Source organism: Chlorocebus sabaeus, chromosome 1 (assembly GCF_047675955.1).
Source record: "Chlorocebus sabaeus isolate Y175 chromosome 1, mChlSab1.0.hap1, whole genome shotgun sequence".
NCBI classification, from domain to species: domain Eukaryota; kingdom Metazoa; phylum Chordata; class Mammalia; order Primates; family Cercopithecidae; genus Chlorocebus; species Chlorocebus sabaeus.
The window spans coordinates 72,874,205-72,897,110 of record NC_132904.1 but is presented as its reverse complement, the minus strand read 5'-3'; the positions used below and the strand labels follow the sequence as shown (position 1 = coordinate 72,897,110).

General features: G+C 43.8%; 2 protein-coding genes across 3 annotated transcripts in view; one reads left to right on the top strand and one right to left on the bottom strand.

The window, feature by feature from the left end:
• Window positions 1-17,575, bottom strand: part of GVQW3 (GVQW motif containing 3) — a 29,808-nt gene extending 12,233 nt beyond the window's left edge. The window contains exons 1-2 of one of the 2 annotated variants that reach the window (XM_038005449.2): window positions 17,396-17,566; window positions 10,239-17,283 (exon numbers count right to left, since the gene is read on the bottom strand). In XM_038005449.2, the coding sequence (XP_037861377.1) occupies window positions 16,296-16,928 (633 nt within the window). In that variant the 5' untranslated portion in view covers window positions 16,929-17,283; window positions 17,396-17,566 and the 3' untranslated portion in view covers window positions 10,239-16,295. Of the gene's footprint in view, window positions 1-10,238 lie in introns of those variants that run through there. The other variant, XM_073019555.1, reaches the window with a different exon arrangement.
• A 62-nt stretch (window positions 17,576-17,637) lies between these two features.
• The window catches only part of THAP12 (THAP domain containing 12), a 32,031-nt gene continuing 26,762 nt past the window's right edge, over window positions 17,638-22,906 (top strand). The window contains exon 1 of the mRNA XM_008020198.3: window positions 17,638-18,023. Within this exon, the coding sequence (XP_008018389.1) occupies window positions 17,935-18,023 (89 nt within the window). The 5' untranslated portion in view covers window positions 17,638-17,934. The remainder of the gene's footprint in view (window positions 18,024-22,906) is intronic.

Sequence of the window (22,906 nt, the reverse complement as noted above, 5' to 3'; positions counted from 1 at the left end):
CAGTGAGTTGAGATCTGGCCACTGCACTCCAGCCTGGGCGACAGAGCGAGATTCCATCTCAAAAAAAAAAAAAAAAAAGAAAAGAAAATTGAATTCAGGCTGGGCATGGTGGCTCATGCCTATAATCCTAGCACTTTAGGAGGCTGAGGTGGGAGGATCGCTTGAGGCCAGGCGTTCAAGACCAACCTGGCCAGCATAGCAAGACCAACTCCATTAAAAAAAATTTTTTTTAAAGAAAATTGAGGCCAGGCACAGTGGCTCACAGCTGTAATCCCAGCACTTTGGGAGGCCGAGGCAGGCAGATCACCTGAGCTCAGGAGTTCGAGACCACCCTGGGCAACATGGTGAAACCCCGTCTCTACTAGAAATACAAAAAATTAGCTGGGCGTGGTGGTGTGCACCTGTAGTCCCAGATACTTGGGAAACTGAGGCATGAAAATCACTTAAGCCCTGGAGGTAGAGCTGCAGTGAGCTGAGATTGCACCACGGCACTCTAGCTTAGCAGCTTGGGTTACAAAGTGAGACTTTGTCTTGAAAGAAAAAAAAAAAAAAAAAAGAACAAAGAAAATGTAATGCAGAAAGAAGTAGTAGCATGTAAGGTGTGGGATACAAGTGAGGCACTGAAGCTAGATCTCATCAGCCCAGATAGCAGACTGTTAAAACTTTCAGGAATTTTGAGAATTGGTTGTTACACAGTCATTTTCTTTCTTTTCTTTTTTTTTTTTTTTTTTGTTTGAGACAGAGTCTCACTCTATGACCCAGGGTAGAGTGCAGTGGTGCCATCTTGGCTCACTACAACTTCTGCCTCCTGGGTTCAAGGGATTCTCCTACCTCAGCCTCCCAAGTAGCTGGGACTACAGGCACAAGCCACCATGCCAGGCTACTTTTCATACTTTTGTAGAGATGGGGTTTCACCATGTTGGCCAGGCTGGTCTCAAAACTCCTGACCTCAGATGATCCACCTGCCTCAGCCTCCCAAAGTGCTGGGATTACGGGCATAAGCCACCTCATCCAGCCCATTTTCAAAAATTAAATTATGTAAGCTTACAGTTAAATGAATCACTTTAAATATAAAGGTCAAAAATCCTTACAATACATGTCTTAATTATTTTACCACATTATGCTATTATCCATGCAACTTTTATTTGTATCTCCTGTGTTTATACAGTAGACATACTATAGAATGGTGTACTACTCTGCATCTCTTCCCAACTCTACATTCAATGTGCCACATTGGTAATTTGAATATTTACACTCTAGAAATTAACAAATGTTACAAATCAGAGATCCCCAACCCTACCAAATGAAAACTGGTGTTAAATATTTACCAGCATACCACTGAATACAAGAAATAATGAATTATTTATGAATACCACTCCTAGGTGTATACCCAAGGGAATTAAAAATATATGTTCACAAAAAACTTGTACATGAACATTCATAGCAGTATTCTGCATAATAGCCAAAAGCTGAAAACAACCTAAATGTCCATCAACTGATAAATAAATAGAATGTGGTAGATCCACACAATGGAATGTTATTCAGCCATAAAAAGGAATGAAGGGGCTGAGTGTGGTGGCTCACTCCTGTAATCCTAGCACTTTGGGAGGCCGAGGTGGGCGGATCACGAGGTCAAGAGACCGAGACCATCCTGGCCAACATGGTGAAACCCCGTCTCTACTAAAAATGCAAAAATTAGCTGGGCATGGTGACACGCACCTGTAGCCCCAGCTACTCAGGAGGCTAAGGCAGGAGAATCGCTTGAACCCTGGAGGTGGAGGTTGTGGTGAGCTGAGATCGCCATTGTACTCCAGCCTGGGCAACAAGAGCGAAACTCCGTCTCAAAAAAAAAGGAATGAAGGACCAACCCATGCTCCAACATGGATGAACCTTAAAAACATTCGGCTAAGTGAAAGAAGCCAGACATAAAAGGCTACATATTATGATTTCATTTATATGAAATCTCCAAAATAGGCAAATCCATGGAGACAGAAAGTATATGAGTGGTTGCTAAGGGATTAAAGAAAATGAGGAGACTGCTAATGGGTAGGGGGTTTCCTTTTGGAATGCTGTAACTGTTCTAAAATTAGTGGTGATGGTTCTACAATTTTGTAAATATACTAATGATTTTATTGGATATGAATTATATTTCAGTAAAAAGAGAGAAAGATAGGCAACAAAACTGGTAGGCAGGTTTATAAATGTAAATAAACACTGGCTGTTAAAACACCTAATTTGAGCCCAGGCATGGTGGTTCATGTTTGTAATCTCAGCACTTTAGGAGGCCAAGGTGGGATGACTGCTTGACCCCAGGAGTTCGAGACCAGCCTGGGCAATGTGATGAAACTCTATCCCTACAAAAAAATACAAAATTAGCTGGGTGTGGTGGCATGCATGTGCAGTCTCAGCTACCTGGGGAGCCGTGGTGGGAGGATCCCTTGAGTCCGGGAAGCATAGTTTGCAGTGAGCCAAGATCATGCCACTGTACTCCAGCCTGGGCAACAGGAGTAAGACCCTGTCTCAAAAAAAAAAATAAAATAAAATAAAATAATAATAATAATAGCACAGAAACATTAAAAGGATGGGAAAATATACTAGGCAAATGCTAAGCAAAATAATGCAATATTGACAGATTTTAAGTTGAAAATAATTACTAGGGATAAAGAATCATATGATAATGATAATGACAAAAGGAAGAGTTGACCAGGAAGATATATCCCAGAACCTCTGAGTACCACCTGGCAACACTGCTTCCAAATATACAAAGCCCCCTCAAGTCTTCAGCATGCATGTAAGGAAACTACCAGAGGCCAGAGAAAGAACTACCTAAAAGGATTAGAAGGAACTATTTTTGGAGATCACACAGGTCCACTTTCTATTCCTAACATCTAGAGTGGCAAGACATATTTCATAAGGTTTTAGGTGCCCTCAACACTGGGGCAAAATTAGCCCTAGACTAATATTACTCTGGTCTCATCTAACAAAGCTTAAAAGTAGTAGCCAAAAACTGTTTCCAAAAGTCAGTCAACTGAAACTGAGGGAGATAGGTAAAATTGGTAGATAAAGTCATTAAAACCATTATAACTGTATTCCATGTGATCAATAACCTAGAGAAAAAAATTGAGCGTGTTAAGTAGAGACATGGAAGATATCAAAAAAACCCAAATTCTGGTAGCAATACACTCATTGCCCATATCTTGGTTTCTAAACACCATTCTCCAATAAAATGAACCAGGGCTAGAGAGAAATCGAGAATACAGAAATGGCTGGTCACAGGTGTGGAGAGGCAAAAAACAAGATAATCTTGGAGTATATTGTAGTACTAGAAGGTAAGGACCTGCTAAGAAAAAACAAAAAGTTAGGAGCACATCAAAGGGACACAGAAGCCAACCTGAAAAAACATCCAATGGCCAAAGCTGGAACAACTTGAGCAACAAAATAAATAACACAGTATGGGATTATTACTCAAAATACAAAACAAACATACATGAGTCCAAACATATCCATAGAGATAGAAAGTTGATTAATGGTTGCTGGGGCCAAGGACAAGAAAGAATGGAGAATGACTGCTTAATGAGTATAGGATTTCCTTCTAGTGTGATGAAAATGTTCTGAACTAGATAGTGGTGATGGTTGCACAGCACTGTGAATGCACTAAATGCAACTGAGATGTACACTTTAAAGTGGTTAAAATGGTGAATTTTGTCATATGAATTTTACCACAATAAAAAAATTACCAGAAAAATCCCTTCTTTCATTCATCTATCAAACATTTACTGAGCAGTTCCAGGCAAGGTTTATTCTGGATGCAGGGAACACGGAAGAATCAGATGTGGGCTTGGCTTTTAGGAGGTCCAGGGCTGGTAGGGAAGAAAAACATCCTGCAAACAACTAAGTTCAGTTAAGTGTTACAGTTTTCTTGACGTCAGAATGTGCATTGCTACAATGAGATATCATCTCACCCCAGTTAAAATTGCTTTTATTCAAAAGACAGGCAATAATGAATGTTGACAAGGATGCGGAGAAAAGGGAACCCTCATACACTGCTGATGGGAATGTAAATGAGTACATCCACTACAGAGAACAGTTTGAAGGTTCTGCAAAAAACTAAAAATAGAGCTACCATATAATCTAGCAATCCCATTGCTAGGTATATACCCAAAAGAAAGCAAATCGGTATATCAAACAGATACCTGCATTCCCATGTTTTTTTGCAGCACTATTCACAATAGCCAAGATTTGGAAGCAGCCCAAGTATCCGTCAACAGACAAATAGATAAAGAGAATGTAGCATATGTACACAATGGAGTGCTATTCAGTCATTAAAAAGAATGAGATTCTGTCATTTGCAACAACATGGATAGAACTGGAGGTCATTATGTTAAGTGAAATAAGCCAAGCACAGAAAGACAAACCTCTCACTTACTTGTAGGAGCTAAAATTAAAATAAATGAACTTATGGATATAGAGAGTAGAATGATGGTTACCAGAGGCTGGGAAGGATAGTGGAGGGTGGGGTGGGGGGAAGAGGGGATAGTAAATGGGTACCAAAAAATAATCAGAAAGAATGAATAAGATCTGATATTTGATAGCACAACAGGGTGACTATAGTCATAATAATGTAATTGTACATTTAAAAATAACTAAAGGAAGCCTGGGCGTGGTGGCTCATGCCTGTAATCCCAGCACTTTGGGAGGCCAAGGCAGGCAGATCACCTGAGGTCAGGAGTTCAAGACCAGCCTGGTCAACATGGTGAAACCTTGTCTCTACTAAAACACAAAAATCAGCCAGGTGTGGTGGCATGCACCTGTAATGCCAGCTACTCGGGAGGCTGAAGCACGAAAATTGCTTGAACCCAGGAGGTGAAGGCTGCAGTGAGCCGAGATGGCACCATTGCACTCCAGCCTAGGTGACAGAGCAAGACTCCTCTCAAATAATAATAATAACTAAGAGTATAATTGGATTGTTTGTAACACAAAGGATGAATGCTTGAGGTGATGGATACCCCATTTACCCTGATGTGATTATTATACATTGTATGCCTGTATCAAAATATCCAATGTACTTCATAAATATATACACCTACTATGTATCCACAAAAGTTAAAGCTAAAAAAATAAAATAAAGAATGTGCATTGTACATGATGGTGGGGGAGGGCGGCTGCTTCACTGAGTGGGTTGGTGGGTGGTGAGGGAGAACAGCAATGGTGAGACCGAGGCTTGAGTCCAAAAGGGGAGTTTGCCAGGTGGACGGCAGCAGAGAGGGATTCCAGGCACAAAGTGGGGCATGATTGAGCAAGCTCAAAAAGTTGGTGTCCAAAGTCTCCAGTTTTCAGCAAACTCCAAGCCAAATAGCATAGGAGCAGTGTAGGGGATGGTCTTCAGACGGTGAGGTGAGAGGTGGGTGGCCACCCCCGTCCAGTTGCAGTAGGTGACAGTATGAGATGTTGGGGAAACCACATGGACCTGCTCAGGGTCAAAGAAAGCATGATTCCAAGATTGGGTCACTGGGTGGGTGGTAGGCACTGCCCATCCTTAAGGTGAGCCTGCAGGAACATTCTGTTCAGGAGGTCAAAGTAAAATAAAATACACAGTCCCCTAATTGTATCCCCTCATACTACACCCATCACCTCATTTTATGTATCCTACAATTTTTAATTTTTTTATTTATGCATTGGAAACCAACTTCCCTTTTCCTTGGGCTTCCTGTTTTCATGTTTGAAATATATGTTACTATGGAAATGTCATGGCACAGTATAGTGGCATTTATAAGTGAAGTGTAAAGAATTTTCAGAACATCTAGAAACATAAGACTGGGGTTTAGGGATATAAGTCCTAATTATGTGATAGCATTCATGACTTCAGACACTGTGTCATGAATATAAGCATACTCAGAAATCTGAGACAGCACAGAGGAGATAGTTGAGAGCTTTATTAGGATTTATGTGCCCAGATTTTTAAAAACATATATGAGACATATTAAAAACACAAAACATAACACACTACTTGGGAAGAACATCTGGAAAAAATGGATGACAGAATGCCAACATTTACTTATGAATACACACCTCTGGAAGGACCAGGGGACCTGGACACCCCAGAGAAATTTGGTAAAACCCTCTGCACCACTTTCTATGCTATAAATATGTTCCTTAAACATTGTATGTAAACCAACTGTTGGTAAATCATTTGTTAAATGCGAGGGTGAGCATGATTTTAAAGATACTGTAAGAATGTACATTTTAGTAAAGGAAATAATTACCGATGGAGTAATAGAAAAAACTCACGGATTGAGTGAAGTTCAAGGTCGTTCATTATTATCCTGGCTCTGCCACCAACTAAATGTGTGATTCAAGAAAATCATTCAACCTCCCTGGGCCAATTCCCTCATCGAGTTTGGGTTGTAATCCTGAATTTTCACTTATTAGGTTCTTAATGCGAGGTACAGGGGTACTGGCCCACAGCCTCAAGTCCAGTTTCTTCTGAGAGGTAATATTACACACTAAATCCTTGTGGACAGAGCTCCAGGCTCTCTTACATAAGAAGAGCTACAGTTACCATCGTTCTGTGTTTTGCTCCTTTACAGTCCACTGTCTCATTTTCACAATCACCTTCAGTTGATGATTACAACTTTTTGTTCCAATTCTTTACAAAAGTTTGTTCCTCAGCTCTGTCCTCTGAGAAAAATTGACAGTCTAAGGTAGAAATCCTTTATTGGTGCTCCTCTCAACCTCTGGCCCCTTCCCTAACCCACAATGCTGGGCACTGCCCAAGGACAAGGGCTGTACTCTGTGCCTAGTGCAGGCCCAGGCTCGAAGAAGGAATTCAGCAAATGACCGCTGTTTTTTGTTTTTGTTTTTGTTTTGAGACAGAGTCTCACTCTCTCGCCCAGGCTGGAGTGCAGTGGTGTGATCTCAGCTCACTGCAACCTCCACCTCCCAGGTCCAAGCAATTCTCCTGCCTCAGCCTCCTGAGTAGCTGGGATTACAGGCGTGCACCACCACGCCCAGCTAATTTTTGTATTTTTAGTAGAGACGGGGTTTTACCATGATGGCCAGGTTGGTCTCGAACTCCTTACCTCAAGTGATCTGCCTGCCTCAGCCTCCCAAATCGCTGGGATTACAGGCATGAGCCACCGTGCCCGGCCTGGCTGGCTGTTTTTGAAGGAGGAAGCTGAGGCAAGGAGATGGGTCTGATGAAAGACCCGAACCCTAGGAGTGGACTCCTGGCTGCTTCTTTAAACATTTCTAAACTTTCCAAATTTTCTACAATGGACAAAAATATCAAAACCGCAAAGCATTAAACTCTCCTTTTCCTGGCTTTCTGTCAATGCCCTTGTCTCCCATAAATAATGCAGTAGGCAGTTTCCTTCTAATACTGCTAACTTTGTTCAGTGCTCCAGCGTTTGGCCTGGGACACAGAGCACACATCTTTTCTTTAAGAGAAACAGCCATTTTGGTCTTCTGGTCTGTTTTGCTTAAATAGCTACGACACTATGCATTTGTCTTTGTGGACTTAACACCTGCCATCCTGCCCCAGGCAAAGACTCCTGCCAACTGGCTCCAGAAAAGGTCATTTATCAACAGTGTTTAGGCACCACCTTGATTAATCTGCCATACAGGAAGTACAAAACACCACTGTAAGAATTCTTTTGTCTTCTTAAGCAAAAACAGGTTTAGGCCCTAACTGGCAAGAGATAGAAAGCTATGAGTCAGGCTTCTTACCGACTACCACCACGTTGTAGAGTAATTCCGGAGCTGTTAGGACGCCTCAAGAAACAGAAGAGATTATTCTCTATTGAGCACTTACTCCATGCCAGGTGTTGTGCTGTGTGCCTCATATACACTGTTTAATGTAAGCCTCACATCTAATAATCACTATCTAACATAGATATTTTTACTAATTTATCTTATTTCTTGTCTGTCTCCCTCACTGAAACGTGTGCTCATGAGGAGGAACATTTCTTGGGGTCTTGTTTATTGTGTCTACAATGGCATCATACACAGATAAGCACTCAATAAATATTGTTGAAATGAACAAAATGAACAACTCCATGAGACAGATGGTATTATTTCCCTTTTAACTGAAGACTTTAGATGGTACAAATGAACTGCCCAAAGTCACATAGCTAGTTAAGAAGCCAGAACTGAAACCCAAGCCTCACTCGCTCATTCTATAGACCAGAGGACTTATACTTAGATCTTAAAGAACTCTTTCAGCTTGGCAATTATATGAGCTATAGGCCTATAAAATATGTATTTACCTTGTGTACTCATTTGGAGGTTTAAAATTTCACTAAGGAGACATTTAACATTTTTATAATAATCATTTTACTAAAGCAAAGATTAAGTACACATTTTCCCAACATAACAATTTCACCTATGGCTAGGCATTAGCTACATGATTTTTTATTTTAAAACCCCACAATGATTATTTTTCAGACATAAATAAAAAATACACTGGTTCTGGATGCTAACAAAATCACATTTGCAAACCTTAAGAGTTTGGTAACTTAAAACATTAAGATGACTAATGATATGTGTGCGGTATTCTCAGTACAGAATACCCAAAATTTCAGTGTACATCTGTGTTGCTTGAGTGTCCCAGTATGGGAGGAGGTAGACTTGGCACATCGAAAGTCACTGCTATACTAAAGAATCATACGAAGTCTCAGGGATTCTTCAGAGAATCAGCTATTATAAAATCCATCTCAAGAATTCATTTTGTGTAAGAACGTGAGAATGAAATGCAAAGGAGGTTAATTTTACCTAGGAGAGCATTCATATCCTTTTCCACTTGTCAGAATATACTTGATTCATAAATGGTCTTTTACCTACCTAGGACTACATCACAAGAGCATGCCACACATGGTGTCTTCCCTTAACACTTTGTATTTTTTTGTAGTGATTATGGTCACATGGTCACACGGTCTCTTCTCCTCCTGGGTAGGTCCTTTTCGCTTCTGGCCCAGCCTTGCTGCCAACACAAGATCATACAGACTCTGTGTCCACCCAGCCAAGTTAATTGTTCAGGGACCAAACTAGTGATCTGGCCTCAATCTCTCCACTGCCAGCTCTAGATGTTATTGATTTTTACTGATAATACAAGTAATAACATACTGGAGAAATTTTTTTAAAGCATAAAACCAGGAAAACCCATAATCTAACTACCCACAGTTTGCCTATCCTTTCCATCTTTTTAAAAGACATTTTCTGGATTTATACATACAATTTTGTATATCACTCTTTTCACTTAACACTACAAGCACTCTGCCATGCTGTCAAATACTCTTCAGAAACATAAATTATAATGATGGCACAACAGTCTACTGGATAGTCATACTGTAATTTACTTAACCAATTTTCTACTGGTGGACTTTAAGATTGTTAAGCATTGATTTTGCCCACATTTTAGACTATTTCTTTAGGACAGATTCCCAGAAGTGGAATTAGAGGATCAGAGGATCTAAACATTTTTAAAGCTCTTGATAGATACTGCCAAATTGCTTTTCAGAAAACCATTGCCAGTCTACACTTCCAACATTGCCAGTGTGTTTTTCTACCAATATAGATCTGTCTAAAGGATAATAAAATTTAAATGAAACACGCAGTCCTCAAATTATTAATGCAGCTGGAAAGGCATCAAGACCAGAGCACAAAGGCATGTGGCAATGGTCATACCTATTTCCAGGTATGCAGTTAACAATGGGTTAGTGTGCAAACACGGAATAGAAATTTTGCAAGAGTGAAGAGTAATATAATTAGATTTCAGACCATCTAATCCAAGGCCTGTGTCTATTTTGTCCACTGCTGTATCCCAGCACACAAGATAGCATCTGGCACATACAACCACTCAATAAAAGTTTGTTGACTGAATTAACACAGAATCTTCTTCAGATGCAATCTTTCAGCAGCTGTAGGGTTTAGTTACTCCTGAACTCACAGGAAACATGACTGGCTGGATCAGACACTCTTGTAATGGTCTGTTCAATACTGAGATTCTATTACAACTTTGGAAAATCAGTTTAAATAGAGGTGACACAATAAAGAGATCTCTAGGGGAAAAACAAATACACTTACCTAAAAGGACACATCTCAGCACCAGTTGCAAGGTGCAAATACACATATGTATCTGTAATACTTATGTATATTTGCAAGCATGCAAAAAATACATTTCAGTGAGTTTTGTCATCTCCATAGTACACACTTTAATAGGTGATAACATAAGCTTATTCAAATGCTGCCCATGGTCAAATCATTTTTGGGACTACCTTCCATTCATTCTATTATTGTTGGTTGCAGCTTGGCATCAGTTCCAGTGTTGCCAACACTGGTTTTGATGTTTTACATGGGAATAATATAGGTGGTTTTATAATATCATTTTTAGTCAAAAACAGCACAAAATTTATTTTGTGAACCAGAATATTTCAAGGTAAAATAGCCAATCATTCAGCTATAGTTTACTCTCCTGGCTACACAGATTCTCTCCAATATTCCATAATTTCCTTTTTTTTGTTTGAGACAGCGTCTTACTCTGTCACCCAGGCTGTAGTGCAGTAGCACAATCATGGCTCACTGGAGCCTGGACCTCCTGGGCTCAAGTGATCCTCCTACCTCAGCCCTGCAAGTAGCTGGGACTACAGCCATGTGCCACCATGCCAGGCTAATTTTTGTATTTTTTTGTAGGGACAGGGTTTCACCCCGTTGGCCCAGGTTGGTCTCGAACTTCTGGCCTCAAGCAATCTGCCCGCCTCAGCCTCCCAAAGTGCTAGGATTACAGACGTGAGCCATCGTGGCTGGCCCACAATTTCTACATAATAAATTGCTAGATACTGCCAGATCAATATGGCATTAATAATGTCATTGACAGAAAATAATCATCTGTCATTTTTATATACACACTATATACACTAGACTGGGGGTTATATCAAACTATAGTCCATGGGTCAAATCTATCCTGCCATCTGCTTTTCTATGGCCTAAAAGCTAAGAACGTCTTTTTTTTTTTTTTTTTTTTTGAGATGGAGTCTTGCTTTGTTGCCCAGGCTAAAGTACAGTGGTGAGATCTTGGATCACTGCAGCCTCTGCCTCCCGGGTTCAAGCGATTCTCCTGCCTCAGCCTCTCGGGTAGCTGGGATTACAGACACACACCACCACGCCTGGCTAATTTTTATATTTTTAGTAGAGACGAGGTTTCACCATGTTAGCCACGCTGGTCTCGAACTCCTGACCTCAGGTGATCCACCCACCTCGGCCTCCCAAAGTGCTGGAATTACAGGTCTGAGCCACCGTGTCTGGCCTCTTTTTAACATTTTTCAATGGTTTAAAAAAATCAGAATAGTACTTTGTAAAAACTATATAACATTCAAATTCCAGTATCCACTTATAAAGTTTTATTGGAACACAGCTGTCCTCATCTGTTTCTGTATTAACTATGTCTGCTTTTGCACTAAAATGTTTAGTGGCAAAAGAGACCATATGGCCCATAAAGACTCCTTTACACAAGTCTGTTGACCACTGGACTATGCCCAAGTGAGTCCTTGGAGGGGACCCACTGGAGCTCCCCACTATAGATTTTTTGTTTCCAGATATTCATACTGGGAAAGGGGTGATACACTAGGACAGTATTTGCAAGGATCTGATAAGGGAGACACTCTAGAACATAAATACATGATGGTTACCTCGGAAAAGATATAAACGCCTAGTAAAATCTGGGTGGGCTGATTGAAGAAGAAGCAATTGGAGAATGCAGGGTAACATACACAGTTTAGCAGTAAAGGTAGGCTCTTATTGAGTCACATGGGATCCTGCTGAGACCCAATGCCAAAGAGCCCAGCGAAACTCGCTGGTGATGATGTCTGCAAATAGCAGGGAGGCTGAGCAACATTTGTAATACAATGACAGACAATTTCCCAATAGTACCCCATTCCTTTATCAGGTGTCCTCAAGTCATTTAGCATCCAGATTTATCCAGGCATTTCCAAAGGCAAGTCTAGACTTTGACGAAAAAATTGATCTGAAAAAAAGGTTCTGGGAAGGAGGCCCCAGGTAAACATTCTTCCCCAAATGATAACACTTCAATGAGGACTCAGTGAGAATCAGAATTCAGAAGATAGCAGAACCCTCCACAAGTTTTTCTAAGTCACAGATTTGGTGCACATTTTATTCTTTCTCTTTTTGATCATTACTAGTGGGGCAAATGAAGCAAGGTAGGGTGGGGTGATGGAAGGGGAGAATTGTATAAAATCAGTGTTAGGATGATCTGCCCCGGAAGGCATGTATTCCTCTTAGACTCTCAACTGTGGCATAAAACATTCCATGTGGACTTTGAATTAGAATGAGCGTGGGGGCGGGGTAAAGATCAACCTGAAAGCCGAACAGAGTCATTGACCGATGGTGTTAAGCTTCAGAAAGCTTGCAGATGGCCAGCTCTCCTACTGACATCCCACAGAAAGCCAGGCTTGATCTCCTGTGGGTAGGTGGAGCTTCTCCTGCCAGGGAAAATACAGCTGCTAGGAGAATGGGCTTTGGATGTGATAGCTCTGAAAAAGTTTCATGACTCTTGCTACTTTAGAGGTAACCATATTGCCTCCTTGAGAAACTGGTGACACTGGGTGCCTCTGGGGAGTGCAACTGAGGGTGGTTAAGGTGCCCATGTCCCTTAGAAAAAACAAAATAAATAAATAATTCCCCCATGTCACCCCACCCTGCTTCTTGAAGATAGGAAGGCAACCTGGGGCCAGGGCTGGAGCAGACAAATTTCCTTACTCAGCAGCTGATAAAGGGAGCTGAAAGAAGGATCCAAAAAATCAGAGAGAAGAGTTGTAAGTTAAGTGGAAAACCATGACCCAAAAGTCAATTCAAGGATCAGCACACCAAAGTGACCAAGAGCAGCTACTGAAGATGTGACCCAGGACCAGAAAACAAAGCAACAAGGAAAGAGAGGAGTAAGAGCAAAATGGTGGAGAATAAACTGAGAGGTGTCTGAAAACAGCCAAGGACAAGAGTCTGGGGTGTGACAGACACATAGCTGGATGTGTGAGACTACCGGACCAGGAGCTCAAGAGGCCTAGGCAGCAAGGTGCAGGCCAGGGCAAAACGTGGATCAGCAATAAAATAGATTTGGTGGGTCGGCACATTAGAAGTACTCATATAAGAACTTTCCTATTTGGGGATGCCTAGATCATGCTCTACCCTTGGGTTTAGAGATTCTGAGCAGCCAAATGTGAATGTTTTGCTCTGGATAAGTCCTTTTCATTATAGCCAACTGGAACCATTTGAATTCACACTCCTATTTACCTGCTTCTGGCTGCTGTGTCTAAACCATAGCTTCTGGTACTCTACACTCCACCATAGGTCTTGGTCCAGCATCATTGGCAGGGTCACACTAGCCCTGTTCATAGGACTGGAATAAAATCCAGAAGTTGTCTCAGGACCTCTGTTTTATAACAGGTTAGAAACAACTCCTGTACATATGGTTGTAGGATCCTGGCCTGGGTCCAGGAGCATATAAATCTGTAACAATTACCACTGGGTGGGCCTCAGCAGGATTAATATGAGGTTCAGCAACAAAGCTGCAAGAACTAGTGGTGGGGACTTTGTTCCTAAAGTGCATGTCCCTGGTGCCAAGTGCTTGTGGGCAACCTAGAGGTGCATCTGATGTAGGAAGACTTAATGGTCCTGAAATGGAATGTCTAGAAACTGTTAAGGAGCAGGAGGTCTATAAGCTGTTGCTTGGTTTAAGAATTTTCTTGGCTGGGCGCGGTGGCTCAAGCCTGTAATCCCAGCACTTTGGGAGGCCGAGACGGGCGGATCACGAGGTCAGGAGATCGAGACCATCCTGGCTAACACGGTGAAACCCCGTCTCTACTAAAAAATACAAAAAACTAGCCGGGCGTGGTGGCGGCGCCTGTAGTCCCAGCTACTCGGGAGGCTGAGGCAGGAGAATGGCGTAAACCCGGGAGGCGGAGCTTGCAGTGAGCTGAGATCCGGCCACTGCACTCCAGCCTGGGCGACAGAGCTAGACTCCGTCTCAAAAAAAAAAAAAAAAAAAAAAAAAAAAGAATTTTCTTACACAGTATCTCATCTTCATGGGACAAGGTCTAGCTTTCAAAGTGCCTCAAAACTAACAGGTGTTGATCCAGCGCAGTAGCTCACGCCTGTAATCCTAGCACTTTGGGAGGACGAGGCAGGTGGATCACCTGAGGTCAGAAGTTCGAGACCAGCCTGGCCAACATGGTGAAACTCCGCCTCTACTAAAAATACAAAAAAATAGCCGGGTGTAGCAGCGTGCACCTGTAATCCCAGCTACTTGGGAGGCTGAGGCAGGAGAAACACTTGAACCCAAGATGCAGAGGTTGTAGTGAGCCAAGATCGTGCCACTGCACTCCAGCCTGGGCAGCAGAGCAAGACTCCGTCTCAAAAAACAAAACAAAACAAAAACAGGTGTTAATGAAGAACTTGTAATTTTTGGAGGTGAGTAGAGAAAGTGAAAGAACAGCACTAAAAGTAACTGTGATGAATGAGTGTTGTGCCTCTACTATCAAGCAATATTGTCCAAGAGGAGCTGTTATATGTAAAAATCCTTGAGTAAAACAGAGACTGGCCAATTCTCTGAAACGCTATTACCAAACCCCTGCCCACTGAATGTTTCTAGTCTATGTGGTATTATTTGGAACCCACTTGGGAAAAGTTGCATTCCATAAATCTGGCAGAGGCAGGAAGAGAAGAGACAGAGTTTGAATTTGCAGAAACTGCTTGTCGGAGTCCAAATGGAAAATCAAATATCAAATTAGTTGTTACAAACCTCTTCACAGACTCAGGGGAAGCAATTTAATAACAACTGGCATAGAGTTGGAGGCATAGGAGAGGAAGCAAATTATCCCAAATTGTTCATCCGCTGCAACACCATTATCTTCCTCTTTGAACTTTGTTATTTTAGCCAATAGTGTCATCATTTTTCCTTTTTTTTTTTTTTTTGAGACAGAGTCTAGCTATGTCACCAGGTTGGAGTGCAGTGGCACAATCTTGGCTCACTGCAACCTCTGCCTTCCGGGTTCAAGCGATTCTCCTGCCTCGGCCTCCTGAGTAGGTGGGACTACAGGCACGCACCACCACGCCCAGCTAATTTTTATATTTTTAGTAGAGACGGGGTTTCACCATGTTGGCCAGGATGGTCTCAATCTCTTGACCTCGTGATCTGCCTGCCTCAGCCTCCCAAAGTGCTGGGATTACAGGAGTGATTCACTGCGTCTGGCCAGTGTCATTTTCTACCGATGCAGGTTGGAAGCCTCATGCTGTTCCACCTGCCCTGGAAGCTTTCCGTAATGTCACAGCCCCGTCTCACCCATCCTCATGGATCCAGTTCAAGAACCATCTCATCCATGAAGCTCATTAGCCCTTGGAGATCTTGTTCATAACTTTCACATTGTCAATGCCCAGCAGTGTTCTAAAAACAGCAAGTTCTCAAAACTATAGGCATTAGTTACTAAAAACAGGCTGCTGTGTGGGAATCCACACGTAGGCAGCAGATTCTCTTAATTCAGGGACTAGAGAGCCACCTGGTCTTCCTCCCCACACATCACAGCCTAGGGCTGGGTCCCTGGGTTTATATTTTCTAGCACCAGATACTCATCTTCCAACAGAGGAGATACCCAAATGAGTGGAGATCCAAAGCATAGGACTAGAATGAAACAAACCCAGCTCTTCTGTGAGACGCAGGCCTGTGAGAAGATCAGTATTGGTGGCCAACCCCTGATTCCTAAGGGGCGCCCACTGAGTCATCCGGACCAGATCAGCCCCTAGGCCCAGCACTGTTCAGTAACACCAGCATGCCACTGCATTATGCACCATACCTCAGGCCCTGACTGCGAAGCAGGCTGAAACTGTAAGCCTTCTTTTGGGGTCCTCCCAGAAGAGCATGCCTCCCTGGGCACAGAGATACAGATTCCAGGAGCTCCTGTTCCTCTCTTCTCACTGGCATGATCCTCTGAGGCAGAATGTTAAGAACAAAGGAACAGGACAGCCACAACAAGCTAAGGTCTGGGCAGAGAAGAAATCCAACCTTGTTGAGCAAAAGAAATCAAGAACAAGCAAATACCAGAAGGGAACAGCCAGAAGTTTTTCAGTTATGAAGAACAGCAAGGAAAATGGTCCAATAGTCCAGCAAAGAGTAATGAGGAGGGCCATGGTACATAGGGAGGAGTAGTGAAGACTGAAAAATAGGTGAGCAGCCAAAGGTGGTGCCTAACAGTGAGGCAGCACCCTAGTTCTGGTTCAGCTAACTCACATTCCTCTCACCATGGGGTGAACCAATCCTCAGCTACCCTGGGGGGAAGGCTTGTTGAAGATGATGCCTGCAGAAGCTGGCTGGTAGGGTAGTGGACTCTGGGATGGGATACGGACAGGGGCATTTCCCCATCAGCCTCACCCTGGAGATAACTCCATGTTTCAGAACCTGTTACCTTTTTCCTTAAACATGAGCTTTTTTTCCTACTTTCCTTTGAAAGATTGGACTGGAAGTCAAGTTTTCGTGGTTTAGGCTCACCCTTCAAAACACCCGAAATAACTTTTGCAGAAACCTTCCTCATGTTCAAGTTTTCTTTCAAAATGAGCCTAACAGTTTCTTTGTCTAAATTTAACTCTTCGGCCATCATCCTCACGGTTAACTGCCTGTTTGAACAAACCAAGTCCTTGACCTTCTGGATATTGTCATCTGTTCGGTGGGTGACCGGACGCCCACTTCTGGCATCATCTCGAACATCTTCCCGTCCTTCTTTAAACCTTTTGTGCCAGTCAAAAACTCTGGCCCTTGACATGACTTCTTCCCCATAAGCTTCTTTTAAAAGATGGTGGGTCTCACTTGCAGACTTGTTCAATTTCACGCAAAATTTGATACTGATCCTTTGTTCTAAATAGCGGTCACTCATTCTGGCACTGAAAAACACAGGAACGTTAACAGGCCACGACTGTAAGGGAAAAACGGACAGATCAATCTTTATAGGCCTGCAGGTGTAATTATATCGCTGTTCTTGCCCTTCTAGAAGCCTCGCCGGGAAAGAGTAATTGCTTTTATGAATTTTTGTCCCTCAGCTTGCAGTTGAGGCTGGGGAGATCCGTTCTGGGAAGCTAACAGGGCCAACAGTCGCTGCAAAGCTGGGAAAAATTAAATCGCCTACAACCACTGCATCCAACCAGTGCACGCACATCTGCCGAGAGTTTGCCAATCAATCAGTCAACAAGGTTGCTCCGATTCCGCGGCCCTTAAGGAGTATATGGCGAATTCTGCAAGAAAGGCCTAAGTGTTGGCAAATTAAGCAAGCAAGAAGAGATGCATCGGTGATGTAATGTGCAAGTTCGCCCTAGATCTGCAGAAACCCGCGCACGCCAAACCTACCGGAGGAGCCAGGGTATCGCCTGCTCTAGAGTCCCGGGAGACAGGCGCGCATGCGCAATTCTCTCCCCTCCGCGGATTAGACTGTGCGCAGTCGCACTGCGGCAGCGCGCGCCAGGTCCCGCCTCCGCCTTGCCACACCCCGGCAGGCGCGCTTCCTTGCGCGTGCCCGCCTGCGGAGAAGGCGGAAAGGAGGGGCGGGGGAGGAAGGCTGAGGGAAGAGAGGGCACCCCCGGGCGTCAGGGTGCATTGTGGGAAGGAGGCGGCAGCGTCTCGGGCGGGCGGGAGGTGCACCAGCGGCGGCGGCGGCGGTAAATCCTCCCGGCCGCTCACAGCACTGTGGAGCCGCGTCCCCAGCCCGGCCTCGGACCGCGGCACCCCTCCTGGCCCTCGCGGCTTCTCGCCCGCCCGCCCCTCCCCCGCGCGTCGGCCCTGCCGAGCCGGCCGGCCGGCCTGGCTCCCCTCCTCGGCCCCGACGGGCGGGCGGACTGCCCTGAGGAGGCGGGGAGGGGAGGGCTGGGCCGGCCGGCGGGCGGGCGACGATGCCGAACTTCTGCGCTGCCCCCAACTGCACGCGGAAGAGCACGCAGTCCGACTTGGCCTTCTTCAGGTTCCCGCGGGACCCGGCCAGGTAAGCGGCGGGCACGGAGCGGACGGCCCAGGCCCACCTCCGCGGTGAACGCTGCCAGCCGCCGGCCGCGGGCGGGCCCCTGGGCTGGCTGAGAGGGGTGCAGGAGGGGGGCGCAGCGCACTGCCGTCGACCCCAGCGTTGGACCGAGATGGGGAGCCGGCCCCAAGCCGTGGGAAGACGGGCGTCCGGGGACCTCGGAACACGTGCGCTGGTGGGGGCTCTGCGCGCAGGGCACCACCCCAAACACGAGGGAGCTGGGGCGGCGCGCGGACGCGGGATGCTGTGGGTTCTCGCCGTGGCTCACTTGCTGTGTGACCTCGGGCGAGTCGCTTTCCTCTCTGGGCGTTAGTTTCCTTAGCTGTCAAAAGAGAGCAGGACTCTATGGTTGTGGCCATTGGGGCCCTTCCGTCTCCTTGCCACCACCCCCGGGACAGTGTTTCTGTTTTGAGTCTCGCTACCTTCTTTTATCTTGTCACAACTGCTCTCTCCTTCGGACTTGTCATTGCACGGTTCAGGGTTCATTTTATGGCTGTCACCGTTACTCATTTTCTCACTTGGTTGTTGTAGGGATAACAGAGGGTGTACGCGTGAGGGCGTGGGAGTTGGTATTGGAACCTCTTCTTTCGGATAACCCCCACACACTGACTTATATTTAGGGAATGATAGCATAGGGACTGTGTTTGAAAGGCTGACATGGTTCATAGACCTGTCTTGTTGGTTCATTCATTTAAAATCAGTGCCTATGTGCCGAGCGCAAATGTTAGGTGCTGGGAGTTCACAGGTGAATAAGGATGTCACTGCTTGCAGAAAGCTCTCAGTCCGTTAAGGGAACAGGTACAGCAACGGGCGATTATAATGTGTATTATTTATTAATTAGTTCAATTAATTATTGAAGGTCTACTTGTTGTGAGCGGTGGGGGTTACAGATGAACAAATCGAAGTCTTTGCTCTCATGAAGATTATTCTAATGGGGGGGGAATAAACAAGTGAAATACATAGTGTGTCGGATGATGATAAATACTGTGGAGAAAAATAAAGGTTAGAGGGTAGGGGAATAAGTAGTATCAAGGGATGCACAATTGCTATTTTTAATACAGTGATTAGAGAAGGCCTCACTATGAAGGTGAATTTGAGCAAAGACTAGGTGAAGGGGCCAGCTATGGAGATAACTTGGGCAGCAGCATTCCAAAGAAGGCAAAGACAGGGCAGCCAGGAGTCCAGGGAGAGGGACTGAGAGAGAAGTGAGATGAGACCAGAAAGGTGTGTGTATGGTAGGGGCAAATTCTTTAGGTAGGACCTTGTAGGTCTTGGAAGGCACTATGGTTTTTATTCTGAGTGAAATAGGAAGTCATTGAAGGGTTTAGAGCAGAGACTTAAATTTTAACAGGATCAGTGGCTGCTCGTTAGATTGTGGGGTGAAAGGTGAAAGCCGGAAGACCAGTTAAAAGGCTGTTGGAATAATCCAGATTAGTAGAGGAGGAGGTGGTAAATTTGAGATATGGTTTGAAGGTGAAGCCCACAGGATTTGCTAATGGTTTGGAGGTAGATTGTAAAAGAAAAAGAGAACTCAAGGCGACTTCAAGATTTTAAAAACCTATGTAGATCAGGTTGGTCTTGAACTCCTGGCTTCAAGCAATCCTCCTGTCTCAGTCTCCCAAAGTGCTAGAACAGGCTCTGAGCCACCACACCCAGCCGACTTCAAGATTTTTAACGCGACCATTTGCTGAGATAGGGAACACTGGGAAGAGCAGGTTTGGTAGGGGAATACTAAAAGTTTGGGTTTGAGAGGCCTGATAGACATTCAAGAATAGATGTCTAGGCCGGGCACAGTGGCTCACACCTGTAATCCCAGCACTTTGGGAGGCCGAAGCAGGCAGATCACTTGAGGTCAGGAGTTCGAGACCAGCATGGCCAACATAGCGAAATCCTGTCTCTATTAAAAAATAGAAAAATTTGCTAAGCATGGTGATACATGCCTGTCCAGCTAGCTACTCAGGAGGCTAAGACATGGGAATTGCTTGAACCCGGGAGGCAGAGGTTGCAATGAGCCGAGATCGTGCCACTGCGCTCCAGTCTGGGTGACAGAGCAAGATCCGTCTCAAGAAAAAAAGAATAGACGTCTTTCTTCATACCATATACAGAAATGAACTCCAAGTGGCCTATACTTTTATTTAGATCAAAGGCCTGAACATAAGAGCTGTATCATTAAACTTTTAGGAAAAAAATACAGCTAAATCTTCATGACTTTAGATTTGGCAGCACATTCTTGTTTGTTTTTTGTTTTTTTGAGACAGAGTCTCACTCTGTTGCCCAGGCTGGAGTGCAGTGGCACGGTCTCAGCTCACTGAAACCTCCGCCAGCGGCGTTCAAGCAATTCTACTCAGTCAGCCTCCCAAGTAGCTGGAATTACAGGTGCCCACCACCATGCCTGGCTAATTTTTAAATTTTTTTTAGTAGAGACGGAGTTTCGCCATGTTGGCCAGGCTGGTCTCCAACTCCTGACCTCAGGTGATCTGCCCACCTTGGCCTCCCAAAGTGCTGGGATTACAGGCGTGAGCCACCGTGCCTGGCTGGCACCACAATCTTAGATATGACACCAAAATACATGCAGTAAAAAGAAAAATAGACTAATTGGACTTCATCAAATTGAAACTTTTGTGTATCAAAGGACGTTACCAACAAAGTGAAAAGAATGGAAGAAGGTACTTGCAAATTATTTTGGGGTCTAGTATACAGAATATATAATGAACTCTTTCAATTCAGCAACAAAAAGACAACCCAATTTTAAAATAAGCAAAGGACTTCTTTCTTTAAACAAAAGATACAGATGGCCAAAAAGCACATGAAAAGATGCTGAACATCACTCATTATTAGAGAAGTTCAAATCAAAACCACAAGTGGCAGTTAGACGTAGAATTACCGTGTGTCCCAGCAATTCCATTCCTAGGCGTACATCCAAAAGAATTGCAAACTGATATTCAAAAAAACCAAATGTACACACATTCATAGCAGCACTATTCGCAATAATCAAAAGGTAGAAACAAGCCATGTTTATCAGTGCATGAATGGATAAACAAAATGTATATCAATACAATGAAATATTAGCCCTGAAAAGGAATGAAGTGCCAGTACATGCTACGGTATGGGTGAACCTCAGAAACATTATGCTAAGTGAAAGAAGCCACATACAAAAGCTTATATGTTGTATGATTCTATTATATGAAATATCCAGAATAAGTAAATCCAGAGAGACAGAAAGCGTATCAGTGGTTGCCTGGGGCTGGGGGAAAGGGTGTGGTTTTGATTTGAACTTCTCTAATAATGAGCGATGTTCAGCATCTTTTCATGTGCTTTTTAGCCATTCGTATCTTTTATGTAAAGAAAGAAGTCCTTTGCCTATTTTAAATTTGGGTTGTCTTTTTGTTGCTGAATTGTAAGAGTATTTTATATATTCTGGATACTAGACATACAGGGTTTCCTTTTGAGGTGATGAAAATGTTTTAGAATTAGGTGGTGGTGATGGTTGCAGAACATGATGAATGTATTAATTGCCATACAGTTTTTTACTTTAAAATGGTTAATTTTATGTTATGAGAATTTCACCTCAAAGAAAATAGATGTCTTGAAGAGACAGTAGGATATACAAGTCTGAAATTCAGAGACTTTCAGACTGGAAATTGTAAATATGGGTGTTCTCAGTTGATAGAGGGTATTTAAAGCCATGGTACGGGTTAAGGTTATCTAAGGAGTGAGCAAAGAGTGGATCTGAGGATTGAGTTGTGGGGGCATTCCCAGTGTTTTAAGTTCTGAGACATGGGAAAGAACTCACTCAGTAGAGTGAGGAGTAGCTGTTGGGTTCCATGGGAACAGAGGAGAGGAGCATCTTAGTCTGACTTGGCCTTGCCCCATTATGCATTATCTTCCTTTTTCCCAAATTTTAGTCCAAAGACATTCTTACAGATTTATTTCACTTCCATAATGAGGGCACCCCTAGTCAGTTCGGGACCACAGGTCATTTGTGTTAATATGTTGTGAATCCTGTTTTTACTATACTCCTTAAGGGAAATATGGTCTATAGGGGGTTACAGTTTCAGATTTGAAAGAAGTTTTTAGATCTAGTGAAATCTCACTTGAAATACTGGAATTTTCTCAATAATAGTGACTTTTAGTCATTTTTAGGGTTATTATCCTTTTGAGAATCTAACATAAGGACTCTTACCTGAAAAAAACAAAAACAAACATAGACACAATTTAGCATTCAAAGACAAAGGTGTTTATGGACCTTTATAGGCCCTGTGCGTTCCTGACAGATGGGCATCTCTGCCTTGGCTAAAACACCTCTAATGACAGTCCTCCCTTTTGTGAGAAGACACCTGATGATCCTGGACAACTTTGGCTGTTGTTTCTTCCCTGTATTGAGTGGACATCTGCCTCCTGTAATTGAGGCCTTGGAGGTCCTAGGGTTTTTTTTGGGTTTTTTTGTTTTTTTTTTTTTTGAGACGGAGTCTTGCTCAGTCGCCCAGGCTGGAGTGCGGTGGCGCGATCTCGGCTCACTACAAGCTCCGCCTCTCGGGTTCTCGCCATTCTCCTGCCTCAGCCTCCCAAGTAGCTGGGACTACAGGCGCCCGCCACTACGCCCGGCTAATTTTTTGTATTTTTAGTAGAGATGGGGTTTCACCGTGTTAGCCAGGATGGTCTCGATCTCCTGACCTCGTGATCCGCCCGTCTCGGCCTCCCAAAGTGCTGGGATTACAGGCGTGAGCCACCGCGCCCGGCAAGAGGTCCTAGTTTTGTCCCCAGGATCACGCTAAGTCTGTGCCCTTTTCAGTGTTAGACTCCTTTGAATGCTTCAAGACCAAATCATGAATTTCTTTTTAAAAAGA